The sequence below is a fragment of the Cebus imitator genome, unplaced genomic scaffold (genome assembly GCF_001604975.1).
Source record: "Cebus imitator isolate Cc_AM_T3 unplaced genomic scaffold, Cebus_imitator-1.0 Scaffold129, whole genome shotgun sequence".
NCBI classification, from domain to species: Eukaryota; Metazoa; Chordata; class Mammalia; order Primates; family Cebidae; genus Cebus; species Cebus imitator.
Window position 1 is genome coordinate 1,055,191 of NW_016107444.1, and position 23,666 is coordinate 1,078,856.

General features: G+C 46.6%; 2 protein-coding genes and 1 pseudogene across 6 annotated transcripts in view; all 3 read right to left on the bottom strand.

Moving 5' to 3' along the window:
• The window catches only part of PTCH2 (patched 2), a 20,155-nt gene extending 12,093 nt beyond the window's left edge, over positions 1–8,062 (bottom strand). Inside the window, exons 1-2 of one of the 4 annotated variants that reach the window (XM_037742858.1) lie at positions 7,566–8,061; positions 6,439–6,631 (exon numbers count right to left, since the gene is read on the bottom strand). In XM_037742858.1, the coding sequence (XP_037598786.1) occupies positions 6,439–6,631; positions 7,566–7,676 (304 nt within the window). In that variant the 5' untranslated portion in view covers positions 7,677–8,061. Of the gene's footprint in view, positions 1–6,438; positions 6,632–7,565 lie in introns of all 4 variants that reach the window. The other 3 variants (XM_037742859.1, XM_017540801.2, XM_037742860.1) reach the window with 3 other exon arrangements.
• A 7,091-nt stretch (positions 8,063–15,153) lies between these two features.
• Positions 15,154–23,666, bottom strand: part of EIF2B3 (eukaryotic translation initiation factor 2B subunit gamma) — a 114,421-nt gene continuing 105,908 nt past the window's right edge. For both annotated transcript variants that reach the window (XM_037742861.1, XM_017540804.1), the window contains exon 9: positions 15,154–15,380. In XM_037742861.1, the coding sequence (XP_037598789.1) occupies positions 15,328–15,380 (53 nt within the window). In that variant the 3' untranslated portion in view covers positions 15,154–15,327. The remainder of the gene's footprint in view (positions 15,381–23,666) is intronic.
• On the bottom strand, positions 19,247–20,260 carry LOC108312740 (annotated as a pseudogene).

The window sequence follows — 23,666 nt, forward strand, 5'->3', positions numbered from 1 at the left end:
TTTTTTTGAGACAGAGTTTCACTCTTATTGCCCAGTCTGGAGGGCAATGGCACAATCTCGGCTCACTGGAACCTCTGCCTCCTGGGTTTAAGTGGTTCTCCTGCCTCAGCCTCCTGAGTAGCTGGAATTACAGGTGTGCACCACCACACCCAGCTAATTTTTGTATTATTAATAGAGACAGGATTTCACCATGTTGGCCAGGCTGGTCTCCAACCCCTGACCTCAGGCAATCCATCTATCTTGGCCTCCCAAAGTGCTAGGATTACAGAAGTGAATCACCATGATGACTGGCATTTTTTTTTTTTTTTGAGAGGGAGTCTCGCTCTGTCACCAGGCTGAAGTGCAGTGGTGTGATCTCAGCTCACTGCAACTTCTGCCTCCCAGGTTCAAGCAATTCTCCTGCCTCAGTGACTACCTTGGTAGAGTTAGAATCAGTGCAGGTAAAGTACTTAGGAAATTGCATGGCACATAGTAGGTACAGATATGGAGTTATTATTCAGTAGTTGCTGGAAGAGAAATGATGTGACAGAAAAATGAGAAGGAACTGAAGGAAAGAAAGACTGCAGGTGAGTGTGGAGGAGATAAGACAGGAGGGAGAACATCAAGATCAATACATTAAAAAAAAACTTGTCTGTCTCTCTTTTTTAATTTTTTTTGAGACAAGATCTCGCTCTGTCACCCAGGCTGTAGTGCAGTGGTATGGTCACAGCTCACTGCAGCCTTGACCTCCTGGCTCAAGCAGTCCTCCCAAGTAGCTGGAACTACAGGTGTGTGCCACTATGCCCAGATAAGTTTTGTATTTTTTGTAGAGGCAGGGTCTCCCCATGTTGTCCAGGCTGGTCTCAAATTCCTGGGCTCAAGTGATCCTCCCACCTCAGCCTCTGAAAGTGCTGGGATTACAGGCATAAGTCATTATGCTTGGCCAAACTTTTATGTCTTTACTGATGCGAAAATATAACTGGCTAACCAATGTGGAAAAAGGGTCCACCTTATAAGTAATCCTATAAATGCAAATAAAAATAATAAGTTACTATCTAATAATTTACCGAAAAACTTTAAAATTGATAGCACTCATTGCTGGTTTAAAGGAGTACACTCTAATCCGCTATGGGAGGGCACTATGGTATACTCTTTGGGGAAAGCAACACTGCAATATGTATGCTTCATAATCTTTGGTCCAGAAGTTTCACCTGTAAGGGCCTATATGCAACTGTAGGGACCTAAGCTTTCTTTGGGTGAAATGCGAGTCCTGGTAGATTTTGACAGAGATGATCTGACTTTTTCATCACCTAACAATGTATTTTTGTGAATACACTGTTGTGAGTTGTGAATGATAAGAGGTGCCCCCGAGAAGAAGTCAGGAAAGGTGTCCTGGACCAAGTGTGTGCAGGGAACTGTCAAAGGCTCAGTGTTTTGGTACTGCTAAGAGTGAGCCAGGGAGGAGCCAGTGACAGTGCGGGAGAAGCAATCAAGTCCAATTATGGAGGGCCTAGAGTGTGTGCTGTGGAGTTTATATTTGACTTCACAGAATCTGGTAGAAATTGGTGGAAGGGCTCTAAGAAGGGGACTGACTTGGCCAGATGGAGATTGGCCACAGGGCAGTGCTGTGGAGGCAGATTTGAAGATGAGGCTGTCAGCACCTTCCTCCCTTCCAAAAGACCCTGATTTTGGTGGCCATCCTTGGAAAGGCCTAGTGATTAGGGACAGCTGGGCTCTTCCCCAGCATCAGAAGGTGAAGCTTGATTAGTTTAAGAAGCCAATCAGTAATTTCATTGCCTTTGGCAAGTTTAGGATTTCCGAATAGGATGCTGCATAGTTCTCCCCAAAGACATCAAATGAGAAGTTGGCTGAGAGGCTTCTAATAAATTTTTCCTCAGTTTCTTTTCTGTTTTTTTTTTTTTTTGAGATAGAGTTTTGCCCTTTCGCCCAGGCTGGAGTGTATTGGCGATCTTGGTTCACCACAACCTCCGCCTCCCAGGTTCAAGCAGTTCTCATGCCTCAGCCTCCCGAGTAGCTCGGATTACAGGCGTGTGCCACTACGCCCAGCTAACTTTTGTATTTTTAGTAGAGATGGGGTTTCACCATGTTGGCCAGGATGGTCTCGTTCTCTTGACTTCATGATCTGCCCGCCTTGGCTTCCCAAAGTGCTGGGATTACAGGCGTCAGCCACCGCACCTGGCCTAAATTTTTCTTCACTTTCAAAAAGACATGCAAGACCAGGCACGGTGGCTCATGCAGGTAATCACAGCACTTCAAAGGCAAAGGCAGGAGGATCGCTTGAGACCAGTTCAAGACCAGCCTGGGGGCCGGCCGGGTGTGGTGGCTCAGGCCTGTAATCCTAGCTCTTTGGAAGGCTGACGTGGGTAGACCAGGTCAGGAGGTCGGGACCAGCGTGACCAACGTGGTGAAACCCAGTCTCTACTAAGAATACAAAAATTAGCCAGGTGTGGTGTGAGGAGGTTAGAGTGAGCTGAGATCGCGCCAATGCACTCCAGCCTGGGCGACAGAGCAAGACTCTGTCTTGGGGGAAAAAAAAAAAGACCAGCCTGGGCAACACAGTGGGACTGAGTCTCTACAAAAAACAAAAAAACAAAAAAATTAGCTGTGCGTGGTGTTGTGTGCCTGTAGTCCCAGATACTATGGAGAAAGAGGCAAGAGGGCTGTGTGAGCCTAGAAGTTTGAGGCTGCAGTGAGCTGTGATTGTGCCACTGCACTCCAGCCTGGGTAAAAGAGTGAGACCCTGTCTCTATAAAACAAAACAAAACAAAAACAAAAATACATGCAAGACAAGAATGACTTCTTTTTCCTGCCACTGCAGCAGCCCCCTTGGGATAAGCCTGAGGACAAAAGTCCAACATGTTGAAGACAGCAGAGGAGAAAGAAAGAAACTGGGTCCTTGCTAATGTCCTTGGGCTGCTGAATTAACTGAATTAACCAGACTTCTGGTTACAGAGAATAACAAATCAATCTTCCTTCCTCCCTCCTTCCTTTCCTTTCTTTCTCTTTCATGTGGCTAAGAGCATTCTATTATTTTATTTACTTATTTATTTTATTATTGTTATTTTTTTTTTTGATGGAATTTCGTTCCTGTTGCCCAGGCTGGAGTGCAATGGCGTGATTCTGGCTCACTACAACCTCCACCTCCCGGGTTCAAGCGATTCTCCTGCCTCAGCCTCCCACATAGCTGGGATTACAGGCATGCACCACCACACCCAGCTAATTTTGTATTTTTAGTAGAGTTGGAGTTCTCCATGTTGGTCAGACTGGTCTGGAACTCCCAACCTCAGGTGATCCGCCTGCCTTGGCCTTCCAAAGTACTGGGATTACAGGCTTGAGCCACCATGCCCGGCCTATTTATTTATTTTTTTGAGATGGAGTCTTTCTCTGATACCCAGGCTGGAGTGCAGTGGCACAATCTCTGCTCACTGCAACCTCTGCCACCTGGGTTTAAGTGACTCTCCTGCCTCAGCCTCTCAGGTAGCTGGGATTACAGGCACACGCCACCATCCTGACCAAATTTTGTATTTTTACCTTGTCTCTACTAAGAGACGAGGTTTTGCCATGTTGGCCAGGCTGGTCTCAAACTCCTGACCTCAGGTGATCAACCCACCTCGGCCTCCCAAAATGCTGGGGTTACAGGTATGAGCCACCATGCCTGGCCTTATTTTTTAATTTTTTTTTTTTCGAGACGAAGTCTCCCTCTGTCACCCAAACTGGAGTGCAATGGCACTATCTCGGCTCACTATAACCTCCACCTCTCAGGATCAAGTGATTCCCCTGCCTCAGCTTCCCAAGTAGCTGGGATTACAGGCGTGTGCCACCACAACTGGCTAATTTTTGTATTTTTAGTAGAGACGGTTTCACCATGTTGGTCAGGCTGGTCTTGAACTCCTGATCTCATGATCTGCCTGCCTTGGCCTCCCAAAGTGCTGGGATTACAGGCATGAGGCACTGTGCCCGGCCTTATTTTTTAATTTTTAAGAAAAAGCGATGGGGTTTTGCCATGTTTCCCAGGCTGGTCTTGAATTCCTGGGCTCAGTCAAGCCTCCCACCTCGGTCTCCCAAAGTGCTAGGATTACAAGTATGAGCCACCATGCCTGATCTGAAGGTATTCTAAATGACAATCAGGAGTATATTGCTAGAGATGGAACAAGGCCTCAACTAGAGCAGTGACCACAAAGTAGAAAGGATGGGTCTGTTACGAGAGAGCTAAACAAGGATTTACTAGTTTAGTAACCAATTGGACGAGCAAGAACTGAGGCTAAAACCTAAGGTTTTAGCTTTAGGTATTTAAGTGATGGTGGTTCTACCAACTCATATAATGCCATCCCTGTCTTCTGCATAGAATTGCAGCTCTTATTGCCCTGGCTGGAGTGCAATGGCACGATCTTGACTCATTGCAACCTCCGCCTCCCGGGTTCAAGCGATTCTCCTGCCTCAGCCTCCGGAGTAGCTGGGGCTATACGCATGAACAACCACACTTGGCTAATTTTCATATTTTTAGTAGAGATGGAGTTTCACCAGGTTAGCCAGACTGGACTCGAACTCCTGACCTCAGGTGATCCACCTACTTCGGCCTCCCAAAGTGCTGGGATTATAGGTTTGAACCACTGCAACCTATCTGCTTACTCTTTTTCTTCGAGATTGGGTCTCATGGTAAGACTCCATCTCTCTGAAAAAAAAGATCACTGCTTTTACCTCATCCCCAGCCAATATAGGACAGAGCGATATTCTGAAATAAAGGAAAAAAGCCTAGGAATTGGCTACCATCCTGTTATAACACCCTCCCTCAAACAACAGCAAAAACCTGCTGGGATCTAACCTTTCCTATGCGGGAGTGTAGTAGAGGACAAGGAAACGTGGAGGTTCAAGCAGTGTTTAGATGGGGCAGATGTGGGGATGGAGAGGGAGGAGGGGAAGGGAGACTGCCTCTGTTGTGGCAGGAAATCCAAGAGTCATTTGAGACCACCCAGGCAGCAATGGTGTGGGTGGGGGTATGTGTATGTGCGTGTATGCACATGTGTGTCCTGGGGCTGAGGGCAGACAGGCAGACAGAGCAAAACATCTGCTCTGGACCCCAGGGCTGGCTGAAAGTGTGTATGGATGTGAGAGTCTGCAGGGCTGGGGGTAGGTAGGGTGGGGACATGTGGGAGCCCAGGAGGCAGGCAAGCTCTGGGAAACATCTGCTCTGGATCCTAGGACTTGCCAGTATTTGGAATAACTCAAGGGTGTGAGACTCCAACCTGGGCTCTGCCGTTGGGTATGGGCCAGGGCTGAGGGAGCCTACAAAATGCAAATTTCCCAGGGAAAACTAGACTGGAGTTTGACTTCTGTTAAGGGCTGCCATATGAAACCAGGCCTCAGGAAAGGAGAGAGTCATACTGAAATTATTAAGAAGAAATCATTCTGGCTGGGTGCAGTGGCTCACGCCTGTAATCAGCACTTTGGGATGCTGAAGTGGGCAGATTACTTGAGGCCAGGAGTTCGAAACCAGCTTGGCCAACATGGCGAAACCCTGTCTCTACTAAAAATACAAAAATTAGGCTGGGCATGGTGGCTCACACCTGTAATCCCAGCACTTTGGGAGGCCTAGGTGGGCAGATCACAAGGTCAGGAGTTTGAGACCAGCCTGGCTAACATGGTGAAACCCCATCTCTACCAAAAATACAAAAATTAGCCGGCGTGGGGGCGGGTGGCTGTAATCCCAGTTATTTGGGAGGCTGAGGCAGAAGAATTACTTGAACCCAGGAATTGAAGGTTGCAGTGATCCAAGATTGTGCCACTGCACTCCAGCCTGGGTAACAGAGCAAGACTCCACCTCAAAAAAAAAAAAAGAAAAGAATTCTTTCATGCTTCTGGATTTGATCCCACCTGACCCTGGCTGTTGTCTCAAATTGTGAATTCTGTCATGCTTTTTCATTAATTGGGCCCGGGTGTATGAACCCTCTCCCTGGAGGCTTGGCCAGATGATTTACTCAGTTTCCTCAGCCTTCTAGTTCTAACTCTTCTGATTCTCCTGGTCAGAAGTGATTTCTCCCTGCCTTCTTTTATACAACATAATCACCGGGTGCTCTATATTGTATTTTAGTTATTCCAGCACATATTTTACTTTCCTTGCTACTGAAAGATGAGCCTTGTTTTAGCTGCCTTTGTAAACTCTGATGCATTTCTATGTTAACACATAGAAAGTTACCAATAAATGCTAAATACACACATACAAAATAATAGACAAATATTCTATACACCCAATTCACAGGGTCTGCAGACAGCCATTTATGGGTGTGGGAGGGAGCAGTGCTCCTTGATGCCCAGATGTATAGACTCTGACCAGCAGGTGCCCCTCCAGTCCCAGGGCCAGGCTCAGTAGCCAGCTCCTCACCCCATTCTTGCTTTGGGCTCACCGTACCTGAGCCGCTATGGCCAGTGTCCACAACTCACCTTCTACCCAGAGCTGTTCCAGGTTGGTCTCAATAATAGCCACGCGAAGACCTAATGCCAGGGCCCCAAAGGCCAACAGTCCCAGAAAGAGCACTTTGCCACAGTGTCTCTGGATCCCGAAGCCCAGAGAGAAGAGCAGGCCCTGGAAGTAAGCACGAAGCCAGAGTGGAGCCCTCAGGCTCCCAGCTAGGATCTGGGATAGAAAGAGAAGGGTCAGCCAGGCATCACTGCAACAATGCATGAAATCCTTCCCTTCTCACCCTGTATAACCGCTGCCAAGCCCTAGCTTCTAGATTTCCAGATGTGGGACAGGGAGCACCAACACAGACACAGGTCCAAACTTGGAAGATGTTAACACCCGCCATCCCCAGCTCCCTCCCTCCATCCCTCCCTCCCTTCCTCCCTCTCTTCCTTCCTTCCTTCTTTCCTTCCTCCCTCCCTTTTTTCTCTTTCTTTTCTTTCTTTCTTCCTTTCTCTCTTTCTTTCTTCCTTTCTTTCTTTCTCCCTTCCTTCCTTCTCTCTCTCTTTCTCTTTATTTTTTTGAGATGGAGTCTCTGTCTGTCGCCAAGGCTGCAGTGCAGTGGCACAATCTCGGTTGATTGCAACCTCTGCTGACTGCAACCTCTGCCTCCCACCTCAGCCTCCCAAGTAGCTGGGACTGCAGGCTTGTGCCACCATGCCCGGCTAATTTTTATTTTTGGTAGAGACGGTGTTTCACCACGTTGGCCAGGCTGATCTCAAACTCCTGACCTCAGGTGATCCGTCCACCTCAGCCTTCCAAAGTGCTGGGATTACAGGCGTGAGCCACTGGGCCCAGCCCGCATAGGCCCATTTTCTGAGAGCAGGATACATATGTACACACACACACACACACACACACACACCCCTGTCGTTGGGTGGACACAGAGGTGAACCCACCGACACTCATTCTCACTGGCCAGATGACGAGAAGAGGCACAGACACGCAGACACACAGACACACACGCACAACTTACTTGCCGTGTTAGCGCTCACTTGCCTTCAGACAACCAATGACACACAGCACGTCAAGACATCACAAACCCTGAAGAGGCCCGAGTGACAGACCTGGCCCTGCTCTTCCTTCTTCCAGCTCCCCTTCTACTCACCTGAGGTGCTGCGGCTCGAGCTGGGGGTGTGTAACTCGGAGGCAGCTCTCTGAGGGCCGGCGACCGAGTCATGCTGGCTGGGATGGGGGCGTGGGCGCCCCCAACCCGCATTATCTGGGAACTCCCATAGGCTAGCCCGGCCTCCCGGTACCGCTGGTCCCCGCGTGGGGATTCAGTGGGGCAGCCAAGGCGCGGACGGGGGTGAGACTGTGGGGTGCGGGTGTTAACGGCGGCTGGGAAGCAGGAGTGCAGGACGCTGCGGGTCCGGGGCGCGGCGCCGGGGTTCACCCGCTCAGTGGGCCGCGGCGGCTGGAAGAGGAGTGGGTCCCGCGCGCAGGCGAAATTGCTGGCTGGAGACGCCCAGCAGGGCTGGAGGTGCTGACTGGAGTGCCCGGGAGGCGGCTGGAGCTCCAGAAAAAGGGAGCTGGCCCGGGCGACGCCCTCCCATTGGCTGAGGGGCCCGCAAATTACCCGAGCCGCGCGGCCCGACCCGCTGCTAGGTAACGGCGCCGCAGGGGGCGGGGCACGAGACCACCCACGCTGGGCCACCCCGCGCCTCCCCCCCGCCTGCGAGGCCCCGGGGAGGAGGAGGGAGGAGGATCCCGGAGAGGCGCAACGGCGGCCAAGTGTAAGTTCAGATAGGCTGACGCTGAGAAAGGCCGTTTGCGGGCCCTGTTAGGGCTGCACTTTTTTTTTTTTTTTTGAGAAGGAGTCTCGCTCTGTCACGCAGGCTGGAGTGCAGTGGCGCGATCTCGGCTCACTGCAACCTCTGCCTCCTGGATTCAAGCGATTCTCTGCTTCAGCCGCCCGAGTAGCTGGGATTACAGACGCCTGCCACCACGCCCAGCTAATGTTTTGCATTTTTAGTAGGGACAGGGATTTCACCATCTTGGCCAGTCTGGTTTTGAACTCCTGACCTCGTGATCCACCCGCCTTGGCCTCCCAAAGTGCTGGGATTACAGGCTTGAGCCACCGCGCCAAGCCTTTTATGTTTTTTAAGATGGGGTCTCACTCTGTCACCCAGGTTGGAGTGCAGTGGCGCCATCTCGGCTTGCAGCCTCCGCCTTCCAGGCTCACGCCATCTTCCCACCTCAGCCTCCCGAATAGCTGGGACCATAGGCATGCATCACCACGGCCAGCTATTTTTTTTTTTTGTATTTTTGGTAGAGACTGGGTTTCGCCATGTTGCCCAGGCTGGTCTCGGACTCCCAAGCTCAGGCAGTCCGCCCGCCTCAGCCTTCCAAAGTGTTGGGGTACCAGGCGTGAGCCATCGCGCCCGGCCTAGGGCCACACTTTTTTTTTTTTTTCCAGGATTAATTCTCTTTATTTTTCTTGTATAGAAACCCTATGCCGCCGGGCGCGGTGGCTCACGCCTGTAATCCCTGCAGTTTGGGAGGCCGAGGCGGGCGGTTCACGAGAACAGGAGTTCAACACCAGCCTGGCCAAGATGGTGAAACCCCGTCTCTACTAAAAATGCAAAAAAATTGGCTGGGCGTGGTGGCAAGAGCGTGTAGTCTCAGCTACTTGGGAGGCTGAGGCAGAAGAATCACCTGAACTCAGGAGGCGGAACTTGCAGTAAGCAGATATTGTGCCACTGCACTCCAGCCTGGGCAACAGAGTGAGCCTCCATTTCAAAAACAAAACAAAACAAAAACCCTAGCCACAACTGGAGCCTGGGTCCTCTGCACGAAGACTCTGGTGTGGGTCTTGAAGAGGTCATTAGTGAATTCCTGACAAGTCTCCTTCCAGAAGTCCAGGGGTCAGGTAGCTGTAGGTCTTCAAGAGGGCATCAAAGCGGGTAGGGCCACAATTTCTTTACGACCCAAAGCCCAAGATTTCTTCTGTTCACTCTTCCTGGCCTCCATTCTTGCCCTCTTCAGTCCACACTCTCCACTGAGACCAGAGTCATCTCTCTAACATACAAATCTGATAGCCCCAAAGCACAAGGCCACTGGGAGCACAGGGTCCCATGTGATCTAGCTAAAGCCTCATCTCCCATGGTTCCCTCACATCAGTGTTCCCTCCATAGCCATGTGTTCCTGCCTTTGTACATGTTGTGGCCATTCTGTCTTGGCAGACAATCTTCAAACACTGAACTTGAGTCACTCCCCCACCCCACTTTTTTTTTTTTTTTTTTTTTTTGAGGTAGGATCTGCCTCTGTCACCCAGGTTGGAGTGGAATGGTGCCATCACAGCTCACTGCAGCCTTGACCTCCCAGTCTCAAGAGATCCTCCCACCTCGGCCTCCCAAATGGCTGGGACTACAGGTGTGCACCACCACACCTGGCTAATTTTTGTAATTTTGTATAGATGGGGTTTTGCCATGTTGCCCAGGTTGTTCTCGAACTCCTGGGCTCAGGTGATCTGCCCCCCTGGGGCTTCCAAAGTGCTGGAATTACAGGCATGAGCCACTTTACCCAGCCTACCTCCTTTTTGAAACCTTCCTTGATTCATGTCTCTTTCCTGACAGATAATTGCTTCTTTATTTGTGCTTTGTATAACAACTCAATTTATATATGTATAATTGCATTTATGATACAATAACTTATGTACTTAAAAATCTGCCTTCCTCACCAGACAATAAATAGGTGCCCAATAATTGTTGAGTGAGTCACTAAGAGTTGCAGAACTCAGGGTGTAATGGATTGGAAACAGGAAAGAATAGAGGCAATAGTCCCTCTATTAAACTTTCAACTATCGTATCTGAGTGGGCTGTTTCTATTGGGTTCCTGACTGATAAATCCTCAGTGGCAGAGTAGGGTAAAATCAATATTCCAATATGTAAAGTTTGGGAAAGAGAAAAAGAATCCACAATGAGCTCATGATTCTAACACAACTACTATTATCTCTGGCCAATTTCTTGGTCAATTCTTCCAGACTTTAAAAAAAAATCATTACATCATAAATATTTCATGTTACTACATAGATTTTGTGATCAATCATTTGGAGAATATCCTTAGGACAGATTCCCAGAAGTGGGGTTGTTTGGGTGAAAGAGTATGAACACTTTTATGGTTCTTGCTATACACTGTTAAACTAATCTTTGAAACTTGTGCAAATTTTTTCTTTTTTTAGACGGAGTCTCTGTCACCCAGACTGGAGTGGAGTGGCGCAGTCTCAGCTCACTGCAACCTCTGCCTCCTGGGTTCAAGCAATCTCTGCCTCAGCCTCTCAAGTAGCTGAGATTGCAGGTACCCACCACCACACCTGGCTAATTTTTTTTTGTATTTTTAGTAGAGATGGGGTTTCACTAGCTTGGCCAGGTTGGTCTTGAACTCTGAGCTCGGGCAATCTGCCTGCCCTGGCCTCCCAAAGTACTAGGGTTACAGGTATGAACCACTGTGCCTGGCCTTAGGATCTTTTTTTTATTTTTTTTAATTTATTTTATATAATTTTTTTTTTTTTTGAGACAGAGTTTCGCTCTTGTTACCCAGGCTGGAGTGCAATGGTGCAATCTTGGCTCACCGCAACCTCTGCCTCCTGGGTTCAGGCAATTCCCCTGCCTCAGCCTCCCGAGTAGGTGGGATTACAGGTACACGCCACCATGCCCAGCTAATTTTTTTTTGTATTTTTAGTAGAGACGGGGTTTCACCATGTTGACCCCAGGATGGTCTCGATCTCTTGACCTCGTGATCCACCTGCCTCGGCCTCCCAAAGTGCTGGGATTACAGGCGTGAGCCACCGTGCCCGGCCCAGGATCTTTTTTTTTTTTTTAATTATTATTTATTTTTCTTCAAGATGATGGAGTCTTGATCTGTCACCCAGTCTGGAGTACAGTGGCGCCATCTTGGCTCACTGCAACCTGTTTCCCGGGGTCAAGCAATTCTCCTGCCCCGGCCTCCTGAGTAGCTGGGATTATAGGTGCCCACCACCACGCCTGGCTAATTTTTCTATTTTTAGTAGAGGCGGGGTTTCACCATGTTGGCCAGGCTGGTCTCGAACTCCTGACTTCGTGATCTGCCTGCCATGGCCTCCCAAAGTGCTGGGATTACAGGTGTGAGCCACCACTAACCCTGGCCGCTTAGGATCTCTTATCTGTCCACTCTTTTGCTGAGTTTTGGTGTTGCAGGGTACCTACCTGCTTTTTAGAAGTTCATTGCCTGAAGGGAGCACAGAGACCACACCGGAAACCACTGTGAGTTGGGGATACTCAGGGATGCTTTTAGAAGTGAAAGGAACTGGATGGGAGAGGTGGGAGGATGACAGAATCTAAAAGGAAAAGGAATGAATGGCTCATGGCTTGGATCTTTCATTTGCTGGTTGTGAGATCTTGGGGAAGTCACATAATCTCTGAAATTTGCATAAGGATTAAATGAGATAATATATACAAACTGAGGAACAGTGCCAGGAAAAGTGAAGTGGATCACACTCACATACACACAGTGCTGGGAAAAGTGACCAGTCTGGCTTCAGGGGTGGGTTCATTCATGGTGGAGGCAAGGCAGGCTTGCTTTCTCTGGCAGTCCTCTAGGTTTCCCTCACCAGCTTTGGCTGCTTCTGTTATCTAGGCCAAGCAGGGTCAAAGACCCTGAGATGTGGAAGAGGGAAGTGGGGGGCCTGGGCATCCCCATCCCCACCTGTTACATTTAGGGGCCAAGTCTGGGTATGTATGCTCCTTCCCTGTGGGCTGGTTCAGGCCAATAGCACCTACCAAGTATTTGGTGCCCGAGGCTGCAACCAGAGACTAGGGAATGGTCCTTCACTTTAAGTGTGAGGGAAGGAGAGAGGCTAAGAACAAATACAGCCTCTCTCCATTTATCCATGGCAGAAAGGCCTGACACAATCATCCTGGGTAGTGGCAGATGGCTCAGGCCAAGGACAGGTCATACTGGCTTCCAACAGAACGTGTTCTCCTCCCAGTCTCTCTCCCTCTGGGTCAGCTTCATTAGAGCAGAGCTTTCTAGACCTTCTGTCTGGGTGGTCCTTTCCATGGGCCTCTCACTTCCTCAGGCACATTTGACTATTTAGAAAGCTGAATACAAAGGCGTGGTTTATGTACCTCCTTAGGAGTAGGGAGAGCTGTAAAGAAAGTGTATCCCCTGCTATTCTCTGGAAATAGAAACAACTTCTCAACTAGGCCCTGCAGACCCTAGATTCCTGTTGGGACTACAGCTAAACACAACTTCTCTCTCTCCACTGGGTATAGAAGCGGGGTGGTAATAGTAATGCAGTGAAGAACTGGGAGGAAGTTCGACCTTTGGCCTTGGGAAAGAGCTTGGAGGGTAATCTTGGCAGTTTTATAGGCTCATAGGAGCTCATGGCCCTTCACTTCAAGTATGGGAAAAGGTGAGAGGCTAAGAACCAATGCAGCATCTCATCCTTTATTCTTGGCAGAAGGCCCCTGATGCAATCATTCTGTGTAGTGGCAGTCTTCTCAGCTCAAGGAACTCTTGCAGTGGGCAAGGATGAGTTGTTACCAGGGGATGGGATTCCTGGAGTAGCAGCCATCAGGTTGTGTCTGACCTGGCAAGCTCCCAGAATCCTGTTTCTCAGCACATTCCCAGAGTCCTCCCTGACTTGGCATTCAAGGTCCCCTTTCTCCTCTTCCTCCATTTCCCTCATTGAGCATCACTGGGAGAGGCAGGGCAGATCCTATCAACTCTTCTGCCTGCCTGGCTTTTCTGATTTCTGCCCCATGAGAGGTGGCCGGCCAGTGGACATTCAGTTACTATGTTTCAGACATACTCAACCCCTCTGTAGCTGCTACCAAAAGGAAACAAAAACTGTCCCTGCTTTCTGGCAGACAAACAGAGCAAAGAGAAGAAAAATCAAAGCATCTTGGGCACCCAGCCAGTCCTGGAACTGTCAGACAATAGCAGCAGTGTACTGAGCTGGGGGCAGCTCCCAGCTGGGACTCAAACTCAACAAGCCTTCCTCTGGGAAAGCTTTACCTTTTGTTTTCTCCAGCTCCTTCCTTTCCTTGATGCAGAGGCCATTCGATGGACTTGTGCTAAGGGAAGGCACAGGAGAGGTTTTTGCTCTGTCTCACCGTCAGGGGAGGGCTCAGTGGGGAAGGACAGGAAGGAGTGTACAGGAGGGCTCTGAGACAGTTTGATCAGTGTCCTTTCCTTCAACCCACTTTCCCTCCCAAATCTTTTTTGTGATCAAGGAGTGATCTTCGGGCTCCTTGGGAGATCCAGGCCCTAAGGGCCAGAAAGCTCTGGGAATGAGGACAAAACCTGAGAAGCAGAAGGGCCTTTAACACTCAAGCAGTCCAACTTTCTCATTTTGCAGATGGAAACACTCAAGGTCAGAGGGGAGACAGTGATTTGGCTCAAACCAAACAACATTACAGAGGCCAGATTTTCTTCCAGCTAGGCCAGGACTCTGTCTCCAGCACCACCTGGGCCCAATCAATTTAATTTCAGTTCCAAAGGGGACCACGTTGTGCACCACCACAGCTCTTTATCCCTACATCCCCCTCAGCTCTATTTGTTTCAACCACTTCTGCTGGGCCTTTTCAGTTCCTGCCTGATTAGGGAAAACTTTCAGGAGCCTTGTTCTGACCAGTGGGAGGAATGTGGAGCTCCAGGGATCTCAAGAAGGCTGACAGAGGTGGAGATCCCCCAGGGTAGGAATGCTCACAAATCTCTCACAAGCTCTATGACTAAGATAGGCAAGATCACTCAAGTAAACTTGAGAGCCTTGAGATTTTTAAAGCAATGCAGAAACCAGTATTTCAAATAATTCTTTATAATTACTGCCACCCACAGTGAAGACATCAAGAGAAACCTTTGATAATTCTAGGAGGTAAAATCTCACCCCAGGAGCCACTTTCATCTTTCACCAAACACCTGCAGGTTGTAAGAGAAAGGCAGGGAAACAGCAGAGTGAATGTGTGTTTGGGAGCAGGGGTGGTGGAAGGAAGGTGGATAGGCCTCTTGAAGGGCTGTGAAGCAAGAGAATTTCTGAAGCAGGAGAATCTGTAGAATTAGGATCTAAAGGAATATAGCTGGAGGAGAGTCAGAAGGAATTTCAAGCCATGATAGAGATTCCTAGCTCTTCCATCCCAGGTTGGGCAAACCTCACTGAAGTGAGGTGGAGTGGGGTCTGGCTTGGCTCAGACTACTGCCTCAGACCATGGCTCTTCATGTTCTTATCTCCACTAAAATCTGTGGGAATAGGCTTGTTGGCTAGGCAGGGGCTGCCCCTGCTTCTGTTCAGAGTCTCCAAGGGATATTGAACTGGGGAAAGTGGCTACAGGCTGGCAGGAGAGGGAGTGAATGGTGAGCATGGAGGGTGGGGGCTGTGGGTGAGGCAGTGGAAGGGGCTGGGAATCTGTATGGCAGGTATGGGAGCAGAGTCCTGGGCTGATGCTCAGGGGTGACACTGCCAGCAGCTAGGCCTATGGGTCTAGAAAGGCTGATTAGGATAAAGAACTGAAGTACTTCCAGGTCCTTTTAGGTAGGGGATACTTTAAGGACTGGGCTGGGTCAGCCAGTCAGAAAGAAGCCTTCCTAGGAGCTTTACATTGGACAGCTGCTGCCCCCACCTGATAAACCGTGGCCCAAGAGTTAGGCCACTGTGTCTGTCCTGTCCCACATGCTTGCTCCAGATGATCTTTACCACATGACTCATGAACACACACTGTGTACATCTGGAGCCCACCTGACGTGGAGCTTGGGACTGCTCCACAAGTCTCCAGCATGTCTTTGGAAGCCCTTCTTTATTGGGAAATAAATACAGAGGCAAACAGGTGGGCCAGCCAACATCTGTGTTTCTGGAGGCCAAAAGGAAGGAGTCTGTCTGACGTGCTCAGAACTCAGATCTCCATAAGCTGGTCATTCCCCACGATCACTTCATTCACTCGTTCAGCTACAAAAGAAAAGGAAAAAAGTTTTCTGAGAACTGGCAGCAAGATGACATTTCAAACCCAACTGCTCTTTTTTTTTGAGACAGAGTTTCACTCTTGTCACCTAGGCTGGAGTGCAATGGCATGATCTTGGCTCACTGCAACCTCCACCTACTGGATTATAGGCATCCGCCACCACACCTGGCTAGTTTTTGTATTTTTAGTGGAGATGGGGTTTCACCATGTTGGCCAGGCTGGTCTCGAACTCCTGACCTCAAGTGATCTGCCTCCCTTGGCCTCCCAAAATGCTGGGGTTACAGGTGTGAGCCACTGAGCCCAGCCAAGCCCAACTGCTTCTAATTCTGTGTTCACAAGCATTTATTTCTCTCCTATTGTGGCTCTGTTCTTGAGAAGCGCTTGGGAATAGGGGTATATGAGTGAGAGAGAGAGAGAGAGAGAGAGAGAGAGAGCACCTTCCCATGCGGGAGGATGGGACTGACTTTCTATATCCCTGGCTTTGGTGAGGTTTTAAATAGGAGAACTGAAACTGGGTCTTAAAGGATGAATAGTTTCTCCAGGCAGTGATGGAAGGGAAGACATTCCAGGCTGTTAGAACAGCAAGAGCAAAGACAGTGACATGGGAGAAAGGGGAACATGAAATACTGTGGTGTGGACAGAGGATAGCAAATGAGGGGATAAGAGTAAGAAATGAGGCTAGGGGCTGGGCGCGGTGGCTCACGCCTGTAATCCCAGCACTTTGGGAGGCCAAGGCGGGTGGATCACGAGGTCAAGAGATCGAGACCATCCTGGTCAACATGGTGAAACCCCATCTCCACCAAAAATACAAAAAATTAGCTGGGCATGGTGGCGTGTGCCTGTAATCCCAGCTACTCAGGAGGCTGAGGCAGGAGAATTGCCTGAACCCAGGAGGCGGAGGTTGCGGTGAGCCGAGATCGCGCCATTGCACTCCAGCCTGGGTAACAAGAGCGAAACTCCGTCTCAAAAAAAAAAAAAGAAATGAGGCTAAAAGGATAAACGGAGAGTCAAAGAAGAAAGGGCAATACCTCATACATAATATGGAAATAATAACACCTACTGCATAGGTTTGTTGTGAGAATTCAATGAGTTAAAGGTAAGTGAATGCTCAATAAGTTGTGGCTATTATTGTTTCTATAAAGTCCAAACCCATAAGGCCCTCCATGACATGATCTTTGCCTATTTCTCCAGCTTCATTTTCCACTATTCTCCATTTTACCAATAAGCCATACTGTTTTATACCTCTCTTTTTTTTTTGAGACAGGGTCTTGCTTTGTCACCCAGGCTGGAGTGCAGTGGTTCGATCTTGACTCACTGCAACCTCCACCTCCAGGGTTCAAGCAATTCTCCTGCCTTAGCCTCCCTGGTAGCTGGGACTACAGGCATATGATGCCACACTTGGGTGTTTTTTTTCCTTTTTGTATTTTTAGTAGAGATGGGGTTTCACCATGTTGGCCAGGCTGGTCTTGAACTCCTGGGCTCAAGTGATCCACCCAGCTTTGGCCTCCCAAAGTACTGGGATTATAGGTGTGAGCCACCATGCTCAGCTCTGTTTTATACCTTTGAACTTTGGCACATGCTGTTCCCTCTGCCTAGAATGCTTCCCCCTCCATTTATTCCCATTGCACTCTTACTATCCTAATGTCCTAATCTAGCACCTCTAATATGTGATGCCTTCCCTTTTGAACTATTTCCTGCTTTGTGAAACCACTGTACCTAATACCTATCTCTATTCCTACATTATACCATTCTCCTCTACTTCACTATAAGAACATTGAGGGCACAGGACGCGGTGGCTCATGCTTGTAATCCCAGCACTTTGGGAGGCCAAAGGAGGTGGATCATCTGAGGTCAGGAGTTCAAGACCAGCCTGATTGGTGTGGTGGCTGGCTGAGGCACAAGATTGCTGGAACTCAGGAGATGGAGGCTGCAGTGACCTCCTGAGGTCACCGCCACTGCACTCCAGCCTGGGTGACAAAGTGAGACTCTGTCTCAAAAAAAAAAAGGACAATTTTGCTAGATAGAGAGTTTTAAGATAGTGGTTTTTTTTTTTTTTTAAACATTTTAAATATTTCAGTTCCCTCTTTTTTTGCTTATGTGGTTTAAGAGAAGTCTGATGTAATTCTTATCCTTGGTTTTTCACAGATAATGATTTTTTCCTCTTCTGGCTTCTTTTAAGATTTTATTTTTATCTTTGATTTTCTAAAGTTTCAATATAATATGCCTATGTTTAAATTTTTTGTATTTATCTTGTTTGGTGTTCTCTTAGCTTCTTAGATATGTGGATTTTGTTTATCTTCAATTTTGGGGAAATCTCAGTCATAATTTCTTTAAACATTTCTTCTGTTCCTTTTTTTCTCCTCCTCCTGATACTTCATTACACATGTATTGTTTCTATTATAATTGGCCTATACTTATTAAGTATTCTGTTCTTTTTCATTCTTTTTTTCTTTGAAGTTTCAGAAGTTGCTATTTAAACTTCTTTAAGCTCATTGATGCTTTCCTTGATTGTATCAGTCTATTGATGAATTCACGGTTATGGGCTAACCAGTGTTCCTCCAAAATTTATATGTTGAAGTCCCAATCCTTAGTATCTCAGAATGTAACCATATTTGAAGATAAGATTTTTTAAAGGAGTGATAAAGTTAAAATGAGACTTCTAGGGTAGGGCCCTCGTACAATGTGATTGATGTCCTTATTAGAAGAAGAAGAGCCACAAGGAATGCATGTGCACAGAGAAAATGCCATTAAGAGGACACGGCAAGAAGGCAACCAGCTGCAAGCCAAGACAGGCCTCAGGAGAAACCAAATGTGCTGACATCTTGATCTTAGACTTACAACTTCCAGAACTGTGAGAAAATAAATTTTTGTTATTTAAGGTACCCATTCTGTGGTACTTTGTTATGATAACCCTATACCAATGCAAGAATGGCCTATATACATCTATATTGGACAAAATTGACTTTAAGTGAAAAAAACATAAAAAGAGACAAAGAAGGCCATCATATAATGATAAAAGGGCCAATTCAGCAAGACGGTATAACAGTTTGAAATATGTATATATATGTACCCAACAGTGGAATACTCAGACATATTAAAAATGTCATTAGAGCTAAAGAGAGATAGACCTCAACACGGTAATAACTGAGGGCTTCAACACCGCACTTTCTGTATTGGACAGATCATCTAGGTACAAAGTTAACAAATAAACCTCAAACTTAATCTGTACCATAGACCAAATAGACCTAACAGGCATTTACAGAACATTTCATCCAACAGCTGTGGAATACACATTCTTCTCAGCATCACATAGAATATTCTCCAGGATAGACCATATGTTTGAGCACAAAACAAGTTTCAACAAATTTTGAAAAATAAACATTATATCAAGTATATTCTAGACAAAAATGGAATAGAGTTAGAAATGAATAAGAGGAAGAACGTTGGAAACTGTACAAATACATGGAAATTAAACAACATGCTTCTGAACAGCCATTGAGTCAATGAAAAAACTAAGAAGAAAATAACAAACTTTCTTGAAACAAATGCAAATGGAAATACAACATGCCAAAACCTATGGAATACAACAGAAACAGTGCTAAGAGAAAATTTTATAGCAAAAAATGCCTACGGCAAAAACATAGTAAGATTATAAACAACCTACTATGTACCTCAAAGAATGAGAAAAACAAGAAAAAGTGAAATCCAAACTTAGTAGAAGGAAAGAAATAATAAAAATCAGAGCAGAACGAAGGATTTAGAGATTTAAAAATGCAAGGAATCCATGAAACAAAAAGTTGATTTTTAAAAGAGATAAACTTTATAAAAACCACTAGCTAGACTAGGTAAGAACAAAAGAGAGAATGCCAAATAAATAAAATCAGAAATAAAAAAGGAGATATTACAACTGATATAAAAGAAACAAGATGGATCATTAGAGACTGTTATGAACAACTACATGCTGACACACTGGAAAAACTAGGAGAAACTGATAAATTCCTGGACACATATAACCTACCTAGATTAAACCAGGAAAAATAGAAAACCTCAACATCCCAATAATGAGTAACAAGACTGAATCAGCAATAAAAAGCCTCTTAGCCAAGAAAAGCACAGGAACAGGTGGTTTTACTGCTTAATTTTACTAAACTTTTAAAGAACTAACATCCTGTTTTTCCTTTTAGTTGCATTTATTTTAATGCTGAATTTACTTCCATGCCATGTTTTTGTTTCTTCAGTTTCTTCTGGTTTTCTTCTTCTTCTGGGCAACCTCCTCCTCTGGTTTAGGAACAATCTATTCCTTTTCAGTAAGGATCATCTCGATGTGGCAGGGAGAACTCACGTATGGGTTAATCTGACCATGAGCTCTGTAGGACTGGCGGTGCCTCTTGGGTGCTTTGTTACCTTGGATATGCTCAATGACCAGAGAATCCACATCTAAACCCTTAAGTTCAGCATTACTCTCTGCATTTTTAAGCATGTGCAGCAAAAATTCAGCACTCTTTTTGGGCTACCAACCTTGTGTCCAGCCCCACTGCTTGTCCTGGACACACCTGCCAACTCTACCATTGTAACGTCGGAACGGTATGCATTGTTTCTGTAAAGTGACATCTTTCAGATACTTCGTGGCTTTTCATATATGCATATCCTTGATGGCCTGGGAAGTTTCACCTGTGTTCTTAAAGTGAACCCGAAGATTGTAATCTCTTTATTTGAATTATTTTGTGGGGTTCTCCAGGTCAAGTGAATAGTGAACCATTTTCACGGATTACCTCAGGCCGCTTAGGGAAAGAGCAAGAACACCCTTTTTTTCAACTACTTCAAAAAACTGAAGAGATAAGAATTCTTTCTAATTTATTCAATGAGAACAAAGATGCCCAAACCAGACAAGGGCACACAAAAAACAAAAGTACGGGCCGGGCACGGTGGCTCATGCCTGTAATCCCAGCACTTTGGGAGGCAGAGGCGGGTGGATCATGAGGTCAAGAGTTTGAGACCAGCCTGGCCAACATGGTGAAACCCCGTCTCTACTAAAAATACAAAACTTAGCTGGTCTTGGTGGCACATGCCTGTAATCCCAGCTACTCGGGAGGCTGAGGCAGAAGAATTGCTTGAACCTGGGAGGCGGAGGTTGCAGTGAGCTGAGATTGCGCCACTGCACTCCAGCCTAGGCGACAGAATGAGACTCTGTCTCAAAAAAAGAAAAAATGCCTCAACATAATAAAGGTCATATATAACAAACCCACCATAATATTATACTGAAAAGTTCAAAGTCATACTACTAAAAACTGGAACAAGACAAAGATGACCACTTTCACCATTCCTATTCAATGTAGTATTCGAAGTCCTAGCCAGGGCAATTGGGCAAGAGAAAGAAATAATGACAGCCAAACTGGAATAGAGAAAGTCAGATTGTCTTTCTTTGTCAACTACATGAGTTTAAATATAAAAGACTTAAAGACACCACCAAGACGGGCACGGTGGCTCCGGCCTGTAATCCCAGCACTTTGGGAGGCCGAGGTGGGTAGATCACGAGGTCAAGAGATTGAGACCATCCTGGCCAACATAGTGAAACCCTGTCTCTACTAAAATACAAAAATTAGCTGGGCATGGTGGCGCGTGCCTGTAGCCCCAGCTACGTGGGAGGCTGAGACAGGAGAATTGATTGAAGCTGGGAGGCGGAGGTTGCAGTGATTCCAGATTGCGCCACTGCACTCCAGCCCAGCACCTGGCGAAGCAAGACTCTGTCTAAAAAATTTAAAAAAAAAAAGATACCACCAAAAACTCTTAGAGCTGTAAACAAACTCAGTAAAGTTGTAGGATACAAAATCAACATGAAAAATCAGTAGCATCTGTATACACTAATAACAAACTAGCTAAAAAGAAATCAAAAAAGCAATCCTGTTTACATTAGCTACAAAAAATTACCTAGAAATAAATTTAACCGAAGACTTGAAAGACCTCTACAACACTTGATGTTGGTGATTTGCTGACTTAACTAATTTCAGAGCTGTGTGACCTTGGGACTTCTTGCTATGTATTATAATAAATTTTCTTTACTATTTAAAAAAAAAAAGATCAGCCTGATCAACGTGGAGAAACCCCATTTCTATTAAAAATCCAAAATTGGCCGGGCTTGATAGCTCATGCCTGTAACCTCAGCTACTTGGAGGCTGAGATAGGAGAATTGTTTGAACCTGGAAGGCGGAGGTTGTGGTGAGCCGAGATCGCATAGTTGCACTCCAGCCTGGGCAACAAGAGTGAAACTCCGTCTCAAAAAAAAAAAAAACAACAAAAAAAGACAACATTGAGGGCAGAGATGGAACAGTGTAGTTAGGATTATTTCCCCAGTATCTAGCATAGCTACTGCCACATGATGATTTTAGAGATTTTGGGCAATGACAAAGATAGGATATGATAGTGTAAGAGGAGAGCTAAGTTGAATGGAGATGAAGGCTGGTAGAGAAGTTCAGGGAATCATGAATCTGGTGAGCTGGATAGTTTACTGATGAATATGTTTTAATTGTCCAAGATGTTGTAGAAAAGTCAGGGAGAGGAAAGGAAGATTGTGAACCGTAGGCCAAAGCTCTTAATAAATGTAGGGAAGTACCCTGGAAGCTGACCAATGATAGGATGAAAGGTAAGAAGAGCTATAGAAAACTTTCAAGGAAAAAGAACTATAGAAAGAAGGCAGTGAGCCAATGGCATGAAAGGGGCACGGGGGGCCAGGGAACAGAGACTATGTATCTGGCATGATGGGGTTGATGTATTTTCACGGCGATTCACTGTAGGGGCACAACAAGCACAACTAGGCTGGGCATGGTGGCTCACACCTGCAATCCCAGCACTTCGGGAGGCCATGGTAGGTGGATTGCCTAAGCCCAGGAGTTTAAGACCAGCCTGTGCAATAGACACCATCTCTACAAAAAATAAAAATACTAGCTGGATGTGGTGGCACATGCCTGTGGTCTCAGCTACTCAGGGGCTGGGGTGAGAGGTCATTTGAGCCCGGGACGTTAAGGCTACAGTGAGCTTTGACTGTGCCACTTGCACTTCAGCCTGGGTGATAGAGCAAGACCCTGCCTCAAAAAAAACAAAAAACTAAGCAGAGCTAGTGATGCTTGGTCAGGGTTGGGAGTAGGCTCCAGTAAATACACTGGAAAATCTCTAGGCTGGTATCAGGTTGGGAAAGATCCTAAGGGGAAAAGTACAAGGGAACATGGTAAGTTGGGAAAATAGCAATGGGATAGAAGGGAAAAACATGTCACAAATAAAAAGGTGCGCTGTTGGGAAACTAAAAAAGGCTTCCTGCTGGCCAGGAGGATTTGACCTATGTCAAATATATGTCATCACCCTGACCTATATCAGGTCTATTTTCATGGTCAAAGAACTGATGACTCTGGCCACAGGGAAGAGATCCAAGTTCTCTCACTGACTGTAAGAAGAGACTTAGATGAAGCATGCTTTTAGCAGTTAGTGTTTTTTAGTTTTTTTTTCTTTTTAAATGGAATCTTGCTCTGTCATCTCGGCTGGAGTACGGTGGTGTGATCTCTGCTCACTGGAACCTCTGCTTCCCAGGTTCAAGTGATTCTCCTGCCTCAGCCTCCCAAGTAGCTGAGATTACAAGTGTGTGCGACTACACACAGCTAATTTTTGTATTTTTAATAGAGACGAGGTTTCACCATGTTGGATGGGCTGGTCTTGACTCAGGACCTCAAGTGATCCACCTGCCTTGGTCTCTTAAAGTGCTGGGATCACAGGTGTGAGCCACCGCCACTGCACCCGACCATTTTTTAGGTTTTGACTGTTAGCTGGGGGCTTTTCTACTGCTTGAGAAGGTCAAATTTGGCTGCCAGTATTTTTTGCTAGAGATAATCAATGAGGGTATTGGGATGGGGTGAGAAAAGTCAGAGTTGTTATAAAATGGCTTGTTTTCTTGGTAGTGCTAGGAGAGGGCAGGGAGGCCTAGGCTGGGTTATGAGTCATATTTTGGGAGAAAAAAGACTGCTATGGATGTGGTGACTCTGTAATATGAAAATGATTAGAAGTTGGAGAGGAGACTGCATTATTTCTTAGGATGAACGTTTTTTCCTGAAACTCCTTTATGTGAGGAAGACTGACAGAAGACTTTGCCATCTATTGAGCTCTTTGCTGGTAAGGACATGAGTTGTTGACGTTTGCCTAGGTCATCCATAGTAACAAGTTTTGAGTGCTGCACTGATGGCTAGGAGTTTGCTTTCACCATATGGCTCAGTCTCAAAAAAAAAAAAAAA